At 36.5% G+C, this 16,260-nt stretch overlaps 1 protein-coding gene across 3 annotated transcripts; it reads left to right on the top strand.

The window, feature by feature from the left end:
* The first annotated feature begins 8,747 nt into the window (after positions 1–8,747).
* On the top strand, positions 8,748–15,253 carry LOC110748707 (hyperosmolality-gated Ca2+ permeable channel 2.3-like). 3 transcript variants are annotated; one of them, XM_088250851.1, is made up of 11 exons: positions 8,748–9,241; positions 9,334–9,492; positions 10,252–10,315; positions 10,416–10,625; positions 11,439–11,627; positions 12,017–12,315; positions 12,401–12,426; positions 12,505–12,677; positions 13,127–13,405; positions 14,323–14,556; positions 14,822–15,253. In XM_088250851.1, the coding sequence occupies exons 1-11, from the start codon at positions 8,958–8,960 to the stop codon at positions 14,978–14,980; spliced, it is 2,076 nt and encodes a 691-aa protein (XP_088106977.1). In that variant the 5' UTR covers positions 8,748–8,957; the 3' UTR covers positions 14,981–15,253. The 3 variants fall into 3 exon arrangements, with proteins under 3 accessions (XP_088106977.1, XP_088106976.1, XP_088106978.1); XM_088250850.1 differs by having other exon boundaries at positions 8,749–9,241; positions 12,401–12,677; XM_088250852.1 differs by lacking the exon at positions 8,748–9,241 and having other exon boundaries at positions 9,353–9,492; positions 10,275–10,315; positions 12,401–12,677.
* The last annotated feature ends 1,007 nt before the right edge of the window (positions 15,254–16,260 follow it).

Raw genomic sequence — 16,260 nt, 5'->3', positions numbered from 1 at the left:
CATTAGGTTTCATAAAAAACTCCGTTAGTTTCCTTACGTGGCATATATCACAAATGGTCCCTGCAAATTTTTTTTTTAAAATTGATTTAAAATTCTTAAAATTTTGATTTTCTTTTTAAAATTTTATAAATTTTAAATTATTTAAAAATATATATTGTATTTTAAACACAAGTGACACTATATATTATTGGAGATGTGGGTTCCACATATATGTCACTTCAACAACTCTAATGAAATATTTTAAAAATAATTTAAAATTCATAGAACTTAAAAATGAAAAAACGAATGGTTTAGGGTTCATAAATGGTCCTCAAGGTTAAAATTCTTCTATAAATGGTTTTTTCATTTTTAAATTTTATGAATTTTAAATTATTTTAAAAAAACTTCATTAGTTTGTTGATGTGGCATATATGTGGAGCCCACATCTTCAAAAATATAGTGTCACGTGTATTTAAATACAATACATACTTTTAAATAATTTTAAAAAGAAAACCAAAATTTTATGAATTTTAAATTAAAAAATTAAAAAATTTCATAGGGACCATTTGTGATAGGTGTGTGAACCTTAGGGATGTTTTGTGATATATATATATGTCACGTCAGTAAACTAACAGAGTTTTTGATGGAACCTAAGGGCATGGACCATTTGTGATCACACATCCTAAACTTGAGGACCACGAATGATACCAAAAAAAAAAAAAAAATATTAAGGATGCAATATGATAGTTTTGTAAACCTTAAGGACGTTTTGTGATATTAAGCCTTTATTAAAATATCATAATATGTGTACAATAGATAACTAGAATACTCAATTCATGACCGAGGGGTTTACCATAGTGGTAAGTTGCCCCCTTAAACCCGTTACGGTCACATGAATAGTCAATTCATAACCCAAACGTGGCAAATGTCACATCCCAGATCAGCTCTGCCGTAACACGATATTGTCCGCTTTGGGCCCCCGTTTGCCCTCACGGTTTTGTTTCTGGGCTCATTTGGTACGTTTAACTAGAGCTCGTTTGGAACGTTGGACTGTACTGACTAATTTCTGTCGGATAGTATTAATATGTTCTAGAGAGTACTGACTGTTTATCCATAACATTATAAGGTATTTGGTGCTGTTCCGGATAAATAGTCTGACTAAGTTATATTGTGTTTGATGCTGTTCTGGATAACATCATATTAGACTATTGTTCTACAAAAAAATTATTTGATAATTTAAGTGGAAATATAGACAATATAATTTGCATATATATAATTAAGATTACTATACCTATCCTGCAAGTTTGGTCCGATTTGAACGATGGAATCACTCATGATCGCACAATCGGACGGTTATAGTTTATCTAAACTTTGAGTTATTGAAGTGGAGTATTCGGGACTCCGATTCTCGATCCGTGAATTCCTATACGATCCTAGAAGTGCCTAGATCAACATATTTGAAAATGAAGTCGATCCAACGATTCAAACATATCGAACCCGGATAACGCATAATATCCGATATCCGATCAACGATCAAATGATATCCAAATTCATATATGAGTATACCATCATGCTCAGGACGACGTGAGGATGATTTTAGGACTCAAGGACTGACCAAAAAGTGTCCAAAGTAATTCTGGTTATCCGAAAATCTCCAAACCGTCAGTCAAGACTTATACCTACATGATCACCACATAGAGTGGAGCAACTTTTGTTCTTGGACCTACCTCAAAAAATCGACGGAAGTGGCCGGAATCGGATGCCGAAACCGACCAAAACTTCCATCGCTTATTTACATCTCAAAACGCAGAAATTTCTCCTAAACTATACAACCAGCAGCTATAACACCTTGAGATGATGAGAAAGCATACCTGGATCGCAAGATTTGATCACCGGAATCACCCGAACGAGGCTCCGAAAAATTACGTAAAAAATGGCCTATTTTTTACGGTTTCCAGCGTTGGCTGTTGCTTCGATTCAGCTGCACCAAAATGGATTCAGCTGCATCCTCAACTTGTGATACTCGCAAGTGCACGAGCCGTTTGGTAGTATAGCATATGTAAGTGCGAGGTCGATCCCACGAGGATTGGTGATTGAATGATCCAATTTGTTTCCCTTACACAAAATAGAAATGAAAAAGAAAATAAATAAAACAAGAAAAAAGGAAATAACTCAAGCAAATAAGTTCCCAAGTTCAATTAGATTAACGGATTGATTCTAGCTAAAGTATGATTAAGCCATGGTGTTTGGTCATAACCTTGTGTTCCTAATTCCCTAATTTGATCATTTGTTGTCTAACCTAAAACTAAGCATTAGGAACCCATTAAGCATAGAAGAACAATTTAAACAACCAAGCATGTATCTAATCCCTGTTGTCGAATGTCCATACATACTCTTCTTATCCATAGTTCAATTCGAATTAAAGCATGGTGTCTACTCTTAATTCAAACCAAGATAGCTAACATGCAAGCCTAAATGGTGATCAATCATTCAAACTAGCATATTAACTTATAAGCATAATGAATAAGAACAAAAACCATAATTGAAACTTGGAAACTAATTAAACTTGAATACTTAAGAAAGAATGTACATTACAAATAAAAGTAAAGTGGAACTAAGAAAACTTGAAGGAAAATTTAGTAAACTCATTTTGTTACAACAATTTACAACTTGAAAGGAAACTAAGAGAATTTGAGGGAGAGAAGGGAAGGGAGCTCTAGAGAAGTGTTTGAGAGCTCCCCCCCTTGGGGTGTGTTTTGAAGCTTGAAGGCTTCTCTATTTATAGGGCTAAGAGGGAGGAACATCATGATGAACTCCCACACCATCCTTCATCTTTTGCTGCACCTCAAGCATCTTCACATGGGTTCAAAGGTGATCAGTTGTGGCTGCCTTTGCTGCCAACCCATGTGGTTGCCTTTTGGTTGCCAACCCATGTGGTTGCCTTTTGGTTGCTGAAAAACGAGTTTTCTGAACCAGTCTTGGTGTAGGAAGGCCAGAGGTTTCAAAACGTATCCAATGGTGCTCAAATTTGGATATGTTATACTAGACACCCATTGGAACAACTTCTATGAAGAAAGTATTCCCATCAGAGCAGTAGAAGTGTGCGTTTTGGGCCTTGCAAGTTGGCAGCCGAACAGAGACTGGAATTGACTTCATTTCATTTCTTTGCTTTACATGCATGCACATGCTTTCTCTATAATAGCTCCAGCATGTACCAACTTGCTCCTTTAGAATTTCATAGCTGGAATGCCTCCCCACTTCACTCATTATGTTGGATCCAAAGTCAGTTGCAGCATGGGTGAGGCACATGGCTTAAAGGAGGAGACAAGGCTCAAAGCTGGCAGCTGCAAATCCTCCTGAGCATGGTTCAGTGTTGGACGGGCTAAGGACTCCACATATGTTCAATTGGGCTGAATTTTGGATATGTTATACTAGACACCCAATTGAACAACTTCTATGAAGAATGTCTCCTCATCCGAGTTGTGCAGATTGCTGAAATGAGACCTGCAAGGTGACTTACGAAACTGGACTGACAAGAAGTGTGGCCCAACTTTGGTTTTGTCTTTAAGCTCTTGCTCTTTGCCAATCAGCCCTTAACATGCATGGATTGCATCAAATGTGATCTCTTGCTATCTTAACCTACAAAACACACAAATAGAGGTAAGTGACTCAAAATAAAGAGAAACTAAGCAAAATCACTAAGTAAAGAAGGCAAGCAAGTGTATGAAATTATGGACTTATCAAAACAGAAAATGGATTAAAAGCACAAGTTTAACTCAATAACATAACCAAATCATAAGCTAGAAGGGTACAAAATGATATACAATTATGAACCGATCATTGGCAGCGGCAGATCGAGGCTGAGATCGGGTGGGGCTGGAAGAGGAAGAGGAAGGGGTTCTTTTGGGTCCGGTCCTGTAGCCGGAGGCGACCTGTGGCGACGGCGGTGACTCTTTGGAGCCACCGATTGTTTTAAAAAAAAAAAAACAAAAGGGGGAGGGGGGAAGAGGGGGTTGGTTCATGGGGGGAGAGAGAGAGAGAGAGAGAGAGATGGAGAGAAAATAAAAATCTGGTTTTTTTAATTTTATTTTATTTTTATAAATTTTTTTAAACTAAACTTTGAAATATTTACGGTTGTGCCACTACATTTTTGTTGATCGTAACTTTTTCATTACAACTCCGATTTGATCCCACTACTTGTCTAAGGACTCATCTCGACTTACTCTATGCAACGGTACTACTAAAACCTCCAAATTCTGTCCCAATCAAAAAGTCAACTTTAAACCCATTAAAATATTCTCAGGGTACAATTGTCTTTTACTTGAATAATTTAATAATTTAATATTAAATTAGGATTGGGTGATATCGGTCCCAAAAGGACCAGCTCAATCTCCTCTTCCTACCCCCACCCTACCTCCGACGGCACCGTTGCCTGTGGTTGCTAGAAAATTCGAGAAAACTAGCTGTTTTTACGTAAAACTTCCCGGAGTTCATTCGGACGATTCCGACCACCAATTTCTTCGATCTAGGTATGCTTTTTCATCCTCTCAATGTGTTCTAGATGTTGGTTGGGTTGTTTAGGATTAATTTCTGGGTTTTGAACCGGTTTTTATTGCTTAAAGTTTTGGCCAGTTTTGGTTCGCGATTCCGGCCACCTCTGGTCACTTTTTGAGGTTGGTCCAAGAATAAAAGTTGCTCCATTCATTGTCATAATCATGTAGATATAGGTCTTGACTGGCGGTTTGGAGATTTTTCAGTCGCCGGAATCTCTTTGGCCACCCACGCGTTGCAGGCGTGTGGGCCACTTTGTGGAGGGCCATTGGGTCCTAAAATAATCCCCATGTCGTTCTGAGCACGACGGTATGCTCGGATTTGAATTTGGTTATCGTTTGACCGTCGATCGGATTACGCATATTTGGCGTTATCAGGGTTCGATATGTTCAGACCATTAGATTGACTCCAATTTCATATATGTTGATCTAGACATCTCTAGGATCGTGTAGGAATTTGCGAATCGTGAATTGGAGTCCCAGATGCTCCGATTCAATGACTTAAAGTTTGTGTAAAACGATAACCATCCGATCGTGCGATCGCGAGCGATATGACCATTCGATTCAGACCAAACTTGCTGGACGTGTAATCTAAACCTTATTGAACCCATATGAACCTTCAGATCGGAAAATGGAGGTCATGGGCCCTACAGGCCCAGTTGACCAGATTTTGGAAGTTTGACCGAGCATTTTCTGAGGCTATTTCATCGTCTAGAACACGTAGTTGGACTTTAAGAACCTCTCGTTCGGCGTACACACACTTGAATCCCGGGAAACTAGGATTTTATTTAAAGTTCTAGTTCGAATCGCTTTATGTTAATCTAGCGCTCGTGTTTGTAAATAGGTACTCCAGCTACTCGCACGCAGCAGACGGGACCTTCTCAAGGTCAAGTAGTGTGGGACTACTTGTGAGTGGACTTTGTTTTCAAATAATAAGCATTGTTTTATGATGGAAAAACTATGCATATGGATTTAATGGTTTATTGAATTCGTTATATATTCAATTGTTGAACTTAATATTTTTGTAAAGTATTTGCAATATATTTGGGTTTTGCCATATTTGAGTATCTTGAATTTATATATATGAATTTTGAGAATTTCTAGCTATGGTTGGTTATGTGTGGGGTACGTGGGGTATTGATGTGAGCATATGGAAAGAAAATGGATTTTAGTATGTCAGTTTGAAGTGCTATACGCACTACCCTATATACCTCCCCGGATACCTGAAAATTGAGATACTTGGATATGTTGGAACCCGGGCACCCTTGACGGGGTGTTTCGTAGACCCTTAGCGGGGTTAGTCTGCACACGTAAGACTTGTCACAGGCGTATGAGTATTGAGGATTCTGCTGTACGTGCTGGATAGCTTAGTCCCAATTAGACGGCTCGTTCCCTAGCCAATTGATGATTCTTCCATGTGGACTAGTCAAACAATCCTCCAGTTGAATTGTTTTCCCGGTACAAATTAGGTGATGTCATACTTATATATTTATTTATATATTTCATATTATGTACATATATATATAACTATTCGTTTATTATTATTTATCGGTGAGGATACTTCCTCGCTCACTGTGCCAACGGGCACATGTTTCGAGGTAATGGTTTGTGATTGGTATGAAAATTTTGTTTGGGTTGAGAAACTAATTATCCTTATGGGATTCCGGATATATATATATATATATCCATGATGGTTTGAATGCATATGGTTTTCAACATCGTTTTCTAAACGGTGGGGTTATATTATGTTGGTTTCAAGTGTGAACTAAACTTTGTTTTTTGTCTACTCACACTTCTCCGTTTTGCGCCCCCAGATTGTAGTTGACTGAGTTGAGCAGCAAAGCCGAGCCCTGAGCTTCCGAACCTCGAGTCTCAGTAGTTTAACTTTGTTCGTTCCTCTCCCGTTTAACTTTGTTATCGTTTGTAAACTGAAACTCTTAGATTGCTTTGTTATCACCCGTGCTAGAGTTTGATTTGGGAGGACGGAGGCCTCTGTTGTAAACTGTATGAATTCACCTTGTGCATGCTGCCTGCTGGGATATATTAATTGCATTTTTAACATGTTGAGAAATTTGGGAAATGTCCGATTTTCAGGGGAGACTACCGAATTTTCGGCAAAAAGTCTCGTTTCTTAGTAAGTGGGCCTGACATCGGTAAGATGCTAGAACTTTCACGAGATTCGTCCTAGATTTCGAGGAATTCGGGGCGGGTCCTATCATCAACAGCCAGTAATAACAACATGGAAATAACCAGAAAACAAACTAACAAAGCATCAAAAGTAGGAAAAAAAAAATACAGCAAGAAAAATATAGCCGCATGTATTGTTCTAATTGCTGACTTGGGATGATAATTTGATTATTGAGTTGGATACCTGGAGAAGATGAAATACATAAAAAAAAAAATGCAAGAAAAACTGAACAACATGTATTGAGTTGGATACACAGCCGCATGATGATTATTTGATTATTTGATTATTGAGTTGGATACACAGCCACATGATGATTATTTGATTTTTTGATTATTGAGTTGGATATAGAGCCGCATGTATTGTTCCAATATATCAAGAAAAAAAAAAGGTAAAAAAGGAAAACTTATAACCTAATTTCCACAAAAATTTAATAAAAGAGGAATATATAAAGAAAGAGAAGATGAAGAAAGAAGAAGAGAGAATAAGTATATTGGTGAGAGTATGAGAGGGGGAGAGAGAGAGAGAGAGAGAGAGAGATATATATATATATATATATATATATATATATATATATATATATATATGGATACCTGGAGAAGATAACAGAGAAGAACCCTAGGGAGAAGAAGATGAAAATAACGTCGTTGAATTTTTCATGTGAACATGTGTGTTCTTTTCCCTAGCTGTATAATTAAGCATGTATTATCTAAACCGGAGTGTGTGAGTTATATTAGTTAGTCAGGTAAGGAGAGTATTAAAAGCCCAACTCGTATAAAATAGTCAAGTAATTAAATAATACAAGTAGACACCAAACACCTGACATTGACTATTTACTCTTATACAGAGTCTAATACGGTGTACCAAACGAGCCCCTAAGCTTCTCGTAGGATTAGAGGTGGCAATTTCGAGCACGACCCATTACACGACTTGAAACCCGCACGAGAATTTAGCGGGTTCAACCTGCACGATTAAAATTCATGTCATTTTCGAGTCAACCCGCCATGACCTGTTTAATAAATTAGTAGGTTTCGAGTTAACCCGCCAACCCGCTAAAATACCTATGTAACTCGTTTAACAAAACGGGTCATGACGGGTCAACCACCCAACCTGCTAAAATACATATTAACCCGCCAACCCGCTAAAATACCCATGTAACCCGCCAACCCACTAACATGTTTATTTGTTTATTCTTCATTTTTCTAATTTTTTTTTTTAATGTCTTTTAGTTGCTACCACTTAGCGGGTCAGCTCGATATCACCCGAAACCCGCACGAGAACTTAACGGGTCAACTCATGATGACACATTTATTAAACAGGTCGGGTTTGGGTTGAGCATTCCTGACACGTATATAATCTTGATACAACATGACACGACCCATTGCCAGCTCTACGTAGGATAAACTTTTGGATTTAAATAGTGTTGTTTTGTATTGCGTTACATTTACTTGTGATTTTTGTTTTTGTTAAGCTTTTATTTATGCATAGAGATGCATTTGAGGGTAACGCTCAATTTGTTCCCCGATTAGGTGTATCTTTTTATGTTTATTAATGAAATTCACTGGTACTGTTGAGTTTAGTACATATGTTTTGCACGACCAACTTTCAAATTCTATATCCTCCATTGGTTGAGCTTGAGTAAAGGTGGGCATGGGTTGAGTTGGGTTGGTTTTAGTCCCAATCCGTAACCCAATTCTATAGCAGTTTATTCTTGGACCCAAGACTTGCTCATTATTAGGCCAATTCAACTCAACCCAGATTTCTTGTAATCTAGTTGGGCAGTTCGGTCGGATTAACCCAATCTTAAGCATACTTTTAAGTTTTGATTCCAACCCGTACATAGCGGTTAATGATTTTTTAAACTTAAAATCTGCTAATTTTTTGGCCAACTAACCCATTATGATTGAGCTGACAGTTCAGTCGGGTTGACCCCTACTTGAGAGTGACATTTGGGCCGGTAAGCGGTGACTTGCTTGAAATAAAGTCGGTTACGTTGAGAAAATCCCAAATATTACGTACCTTCCTTTGCTTAAGCAAGCCTCATAAGCATAAATTCCCCTTGCTGCCCCTGCCCTGTCCCTCGCGCTCACACTCACACAGCTGCTTACAGGTTCTCACTTTCCCAATTGGGTGATGCTTTCTTTCGTTAAAGTTGGAGACTTGAGATTGTAATGTCATCTTTGCACTACAAATATATAATTTGCAGTTTGCCCAGTTGAGGTTGAGTTGTTTTGTTTGAAGATATGATAGTGTGGGCACTTTTAACATCAGTAGGAATCAATCTTGGTCTTTGTCTCCTCTTCTTCACTCTATATTCTGTATTGAGGAAGCAACCCAGTAATCTTGAAGTCTATGCACCACGCTTGGTTGCTGCTAAAGAAGGATCTGAGCAAAAAAATGGTTTCAATTTCGAGAGGCTGTTACCAACTGCAGGTTGGGTGAAAAGGGCATGGCAGCCCTCTGAAGATGAGCTCCTCTCAGTCACCAGCTTAGATGCTGTGGTCTTCATGCGCATTTTTATCTTCAGGTTGCTATATAAGCTAGAATTGCAGGGTATGTTGAGATTGATTTTGCTTTTTCGAGTGCATATTTGAGTTTATTTTGTTTGTTTTTATGCAGTTTGAGAGTCTTTGGCTTTGCTGGGATTGTTGGGGTTCTCATTCTTCTTCCAATAAATTATCTGGGGAGCCAGCTCAATGTGGATTTTGATTTTTCTGATTTGCCCAACAAGTCTTTGGACTCCTTCAGTATTTCAAATGTTAATGATGGCTCAAAATGGTAATTGTCTGGTTCGGAGTGTCATCTGTAGCTGCTCTTGATTGAAACTTGTGGAAATATTGTTGACAAAAGATTAACTTGACATGAAATTGCAGTCTTAAACACTGCCGTTATTATTCTTTGACTCATTGTTGCATTTGCTACGATGTGTTGAGTGCCTTGTATAGCCCTGCATCATATTTCCACACATTGTTCCCCAATGCAGTAATCCATTTCAGTGGCTTTCAAGTCTATGCACTATATGCCCTTTATAAGTTAGTGCATCAATCAATAAAACGTTAAAGACCTAGGATTCCCTCTTTGTGCTCGCACATTCATAGCCTTAGACTGCAGGTGAAGCCGTATGAGCTTAGGTTGAGATTTGGATATAGGTCTCTGGTGTATCTTATAATTCCTGTGTGGCAGCTTTGTTATATTTCGTTTTTGTCAGACTCTGGCAGATTAAATAAGCTAACTTAGATGGGAAATATTGCTCCTAGATACCAGCAACTGAGTTGGAGTTTTCTCTTACTTTTTGTGCTTGCACATTCATAGACTAAGAGTTAAGAATGAAGTTGTTCAAGCTCATGCCAAGATATGGACTTAGGTCTGTTGAATATCCTTCTCACATATTATTCAAACTAATTTCGACCTCTATGTGGAGTAGTTCTCTTTGATGTTCCTAGATAATGTTCAAGTACATTTGGATTTATTATATTTATAGTAGGCATAATAAAATTATTCTGAAGATCACCTGATTATTAGTTTTGGTCTCCCAAGGTTATGGGTTCACTTTTGTGCAGTATACATTTTCAGTGGAGTCGTCTGCTATCTTCTTCATTATGTAAGTCAGATTTTGTTTTTTTATGGCTTATTCCATCGTTTTCTGGTTCATTTAGAAGAAAGAATCAACACTGATTTCAACTTGATGACTATAACTGCAGGAGTATGGCTATATCTCATCAAAGAGATATGCGCACTACTATTCATCCAAACCTCAGCCTCATCAATTTACAATATTAGTTCGTGGTATTCCTGTCTCATCTGGGAGCAGCTGCAGTGAAACTGTTGAGAGATTTTTTACAGAGTATTATCCTTCTACTTATCTTTCACATGCAGTGGTTCGCCGAACCAACAAACTCCAACGTCTCACTGTAAGCATTCCGTATGGATAATTGATTCAATCTTTTGTCCCCACTCCTCACGGCCCACAGGGGTCATATTTATTGTGGGAGTTTATTTTGGAAAATAAGTATGGGAAGTCATTTATTTTTCACTTATAATCATGTTATGTGCCTATGTTTGAATGCATTTTTTTTTGGATAGTCCTGACAATGTGTGCAAGTAATCAAGCAGAAAGTAGTTTATCCTGTTTATGTAGCCTCTGCACCTCATAATTCTTGACTGAAGAACAAAATGTTTAAGAATTAATTTGTTTTCGAGCTCTGTGATCTGCATTGACTTGACTATTTCACCACCATGCCATACATTTAATTTTACGAGGGTATTACCTTGTAACTTTAATCAAGGAGTGTCAGACTAATCCTCAACAAGTTAGTTTTTTTTGGCTTGTTTTCTAAGGCCCTGCTTGGTGCTTCTGTAATTGCTATGTGTATTCTTTTTAGGTTCTTACATATCGCACCTCAGAGTCCCTTTCTGCTTGCTTCATCCTACCCTTCCTGGTCATCAGTTGTAGCCTATATTTATTTAGTTGCTTAAACATCATACCTGAGTCCCTTCCTGCTTGCTTCGTCTCACCCTGCCTGGCCATCAGGCGTACCCTATATGTATATGTATATATATATTTTGGGTTTCTGAAAACATCATACCTAAGAACATCTGAACAAATTTGTAATGCATAATTTCGAAATAGGGTTGTTTTCAGACACTAAAATTGTAACAGTTATAACATTTCTTTATCAAATGAGAAATTGACAATGATTCATATATATTTTTTCTTTTCGTAGAGTGATGCAGAAAAGCTATACAGAAGGCTTGTGCATCTGAAATCGGAAACTAAGCCCCAGCAAAGATCTAGACGTGATGGCTTTTGCGGGCTTTTTGGACGCAAAGTTGATGTTTTAGATCAATACGGAAAGAAATTGGAAAATTTAGAAGATAATTTGAGAATGGAGCAATTGTCAGTGGCAGGAAAGGTATTCATGGTATTATTTTTTTCAATAGAGTTTGATAATAATTGTTTCAAATGGTATAAAAGAAGATCTCCTCTAGTTAAGAATTCCTTTAGCATTAATCTGAATGTAAGAGGTGAAACAAAAGTATCCATGAAACGTAATAGAAATCAGTAACACCCTTCTTCATCATTATTATTATTTTTTTGTTATACTGATTTGTATATGGTGGCTTTAAGAAATGCATGAATAAACACGAATAGGCACATATTTTTGACTTCTAAAAGGCATCAGAATATTTAGAGAAAAAAAATTATAATTGGAATAGATTATTCCAATATTGTTTGATTTATATGAGCATGAAATTTGATGTAGTTGATTGTTCCACAATGCCCAAAAAATATTAATAATAGGAAGTTCCAGCTGCCTTTGTGTCATTTAAGTCCCGGCTTGGTGCTGCAATAGCTTTACACATTCAACAAGGAACAAATCCCACAGAATGGGTCACCGAGAGGGCTCCGGAGCCTCAAGACGTTCACTGGCCCTTCTTTTCTTCATCTTTTATAAAAAGATGGATCTCCAAGCTGGTGGTGGTGGTTGCATGCGCTGCTCTTACAATTCTATTCCTCATTCCAGTTGTAATAGTGCAAGGCCTTACTCATCTTGAACAGTTGGAAATGTGGTTTCCTTTTCTGAAAAGCATACTGAACCTGTAAGTGGAAAATATAGCATTTTCATTAATTAACTCTTCTTTGTTTAAGACGTGATGCTGAATCGTACAATTTCTTGACGTACAGAACAGTTGTCAGTGAAGTCATAACAGGTTATCTTCCAAGTCTTATTCTTCAGTTGTTCCTTTCTTTTGTGCCACCCATCATGATAATGTTGTCATCCATGGAAGGTTGCATCTCTTTCAGTCAGATAGAAAAAAGTGCATGCACCAAGATGTTGTGGTTTACCATATGGAACATTTTCTTGGCAAATACACTATCAGGGTCAGTTCTCTATCGGTTCAATATCTTTCTTGAGCCCAAAAAGATTCCGGGAATCCTTGCTGATGCTGTTCCAGCACAGGTGAAAATACATACGCAATGTTAGCATGTATTCCTCTCTGGAATAATCATATGAAGTTTTAAGAAGCTTTTTGAAAATTAATTACTATGGCCATTCCCTTTCTCATTTTTCTTAAATCTTAATTAAACTATAAAAAAGCTCCTTGAACTGTTGGAGGGTTCGCAGAAAGTTAACAGGTGAAATTTTTACTTAACTACTTCCTGGTAATTTTTTCCCGACCTATAACGTTTTCAAATACTTTTTCTTGATCATCATTAAGTTATAATCTTGGTAATAATGGGAGGATAATTTGTTATCAATAAAAAATTTGTGGTTCTTGTATGATTGTATCTTTGTCTTCCGAACTTGAGATTTGGCTTAAATGTTAAAAGTTGAACTTTTGAAACCATTTATTTACATCAGGAATTGATGATGAAGGATATTATATATGTTCTTTATCTTGGATGCAGGCATCATTCTTCATTGCATATGTTGTGACATCTGGATGGACCAGTCTTCTATCCTCAGAGCTCTTCCGCCTGCATCCCCTGATTTCCAGTATTATAAAAAGACCATTTTCAGGAAAAGATGATGATGAATTTGAGGTTCCTTCAATTCCATACCACAGTGACATTCCTAAAGTTCTGTTTTTTGGACTCCTTGGAATAACATATTTCTTCCTGGCTCCGCTGATTCTCCCCTTCCTTTTGGTTTACTGTTGTCTGGGATACATAATCTACCGTAACCAGGTTAGTTGAATGCTTTCTTTTTATGCAAAATTATTGGATGAAAATGATTAAAATTCTACCTTTCAAGATGAGACAACCTACTTCGAACATTAATGCTCATTAAAGGTGAATAGCATAGTATAATATTACAATCAGTATAATCAAGTGACAGCTTGGGCACACATATATTTTCTGAACTAATTGCACAAATTTACATAATCTCGTTGTAAATCTAATGCCATTATGTCAATATTTCTTATGGATTGATCCGCATGACTAAGCATTGTCCTGATTTAAATTGTAGCTACCCGTCAAATTGGATTGTTATTTACTCCGTGGTTCATAGAATGCCTATTTCATTTAACTATAATAGACCTCTAAGGCATAGACTGATCATAATTTAATTTAGAGAAAAGGTGGCATGGGAGGGAAGTTGGGAGTTAGGACATGATATAACTTTATTTTTCAAAAACTGTCAATGCAACATATTGGGTCCTTCTGACTAACAATTAGTGTTTCAAGGAGCAGACTGAAACTCCAAAATATAGGTTGTATCACGAAAAATTATAGGGTAAAATCAGGCTACATGATACCACCCAAAAATTATTGGTGCAAGGGTAAAATCACTCTGTGGCTCCATGATACCACAAAGAAAAATTGATACAACCCCAAACTGAGCACCTCGAAACCTCAGGCAAAGAAGCTTTCTGCATGGTGAAATTTTCTCTTCATTGAAATGTCTTTTGATTTTTGGCAATTTGTTCTAGGGATATCAAAAGCTCATATAGGATCCTTGCTGAGTTGAATTACTAACTTACTACTCAAATACTTGCTGACACTTTGATAGTACTTCCTAGTTTGTACCATCTAAGTTATGTTTTTGGTCATTGGTGGAAATTTTATTTGTATTATTCATTGTATTTACCTATTTGCAACAGCTGCTAAATGTATATGCACCCAAGTATGAAACTGGCGGAAGATTTTGGCCAACTGTGCACAACTCAACAATTTTTTCCTTGGTACTGATGCACGTTATTGCAATTGGGATATTTGGGCTTAAGAAGCTTTCCTTAGCTTCTAGTTTGACTGTCCCTCTTCCAATTCTCACACTTCTTTTTAATGAGTACTGCCGTAAACGATTTCTACCAATATTCAAAGACTATCCTGTTGAGGTAAGTTGGCACCAAAACCATCTATTTAGTTTTGATTTTGTATTTAGCTAATATTCCAACTTTGATCTATAGCATTCACTCTATATCGTTATGTCAAAATCTGATAGTGAAACCCAAGCGGTTATGATCTTTTGTTGCATCTTATTGGCAAATATTGCTTCTTTTCCTACACTTTTTTGTCCCTTGTATGTCTTTTCTAAAAGCTAAACAATGCCTCAGCCGACATTTTGGCATGTAGGGTCTAATTACTGTGTTTTATATACAGTGTTTGATGAAGAAAGATAGAGAAGACCAAAATGATCCTACAATAGCTGTGTTTTATGATACATTAAGCACTGCATATAAGGATCCAGCTCTGATGCCAATACGCCATCCAAGAAGCACTGATGACCATAACTCACCCCTTCTTCAAGCTGGAGTCTGAAGTCCAACAATTTGAACTTACCTGTCTGTCAATGGAACTCTGTCAATAATTTGAAATGCTTGTAGAAAGAAAGAAAGCTTGTGCCGCTAATACCAGGACAAATTTCGGCTAAAACTTAAGATAAGATTGTGTCTGTGAAGTCATATTCTTTATTCATGTAAAATGTAAAGTATATGATCTTTGAGTTAGGTTTGTTTTGGTCATTCTCACTGCTATGTTATGGACTGTTGATATTATGCTTGAAGAATGTATAAAATAATACTCTTTTAGTTAGTGGGATAGGCAACTAACTAAACTAACTAAACTAACTTTTGGTTGCCAAAGCCCAAACATGGTGATACTGGTGTTCCATTTATCAACTTAAAACACTTCTTACTGGTGTTCCACTTGGAACCATTCCATGTCCATTTCAATATATTGACCCTTTGTTGGAAACCCTAATTCAAAACACATTCTTTATCTTCTTTCCAAGAATGAACCTGGCATTTGTCAAACATGCATATTATTTTCGGGCTCTGTCCCCTGTGCCACAAACAGCCTACATCTGAAAAACTAGAAACCAGATTCATATGTGGATCAATAAGAAAAACAAAGAGATCACTTAACTAATAGTTCTTCCCTAACATCCTAAGCGACTTTTAGGGTTTGGAATACTAAAAATAATTTTAAAGTCGACAAAATTATTTAAGATGAGTAAATATAATTAATTATGATTTATTAAGTAACTTATGAAATTAATTAAAATATTTTAAATACTAATTATTCATTAAATAAATAATAATTAAATAAGGTTCAGATATTACTTAATTGCAATTATTAAACTAAACAAACTAATTTTGTATATCAAAAAAAAAATCCACAAAATAATTTAAAATAATTAATTACTACTTATTTAGTAATTTATGAAGTTCGTAAAAACATTTTGTGCAGTATAGCCCCGTGGCTATACTTTTAAAATATTCTAATACATTTAGGGCTCGTTTAGTACACAGGACTGTCTTGGCATGGACTATGCTTAGGGACTGGCTTGGCTTGGTCTAAGTTGGATAACACTTATCCTGTGTTTGGTGTATGCTTGGACTAGGACTAGATTTTTTTTTTCTTTCAAAACTATCTATGTATATGTATATATGTATAAATACATGTATTATGTATGTGTACATATGTATTTTATAATATATGTGACATGTATGTGTATATACATGTATATATGTATATTATAAATAATATAAACATATGTGTGTATATATATATATATATATATATATATATATATGTAT

The sequence above is a fragment of the Prunus avium genome, chromosome 3 (assembly GCF_965620075.1).
Source record: "Prunus avium chromosome 3, drPruAviu1.hap1.1, whole genome shotgun sequence".
Taxonomy (NCBI): Eukaryota; Viridiplantae; Streptophyta; class Magnoliopsida; order Rosales; family Rosaceae; genus Prunus; species Prunus avium.
The sequence above is the reverse complement of the archived record's forward strand: the minus strand, read 5'-3'. Positions and strand labels throughout refer to the sequence as shown.

Coding starts and splice junctions, on each gene's coding strand:
- LOC110748707 (XM_088250850.1), top strand. CDS start 8,958: ATGATAGTGTGGGCACTTTTAACATCAGTAGGAATCAATCTTGGTCTT. Junction 9,242..9,333: donor ATGCGCATTTTTATCTTCAG/GTTGCTATATAA, acceptor GTTTTTATGCAG/TTTGAGAGTCTTTGGCTTTG. Junction 14,557..14,821: donor TCAAAGACTATCCTGTTGAG/GTAAGTTGGCAC, acceptor TTTTATATACAG/TGTTTGATGAAGAAAGATAG.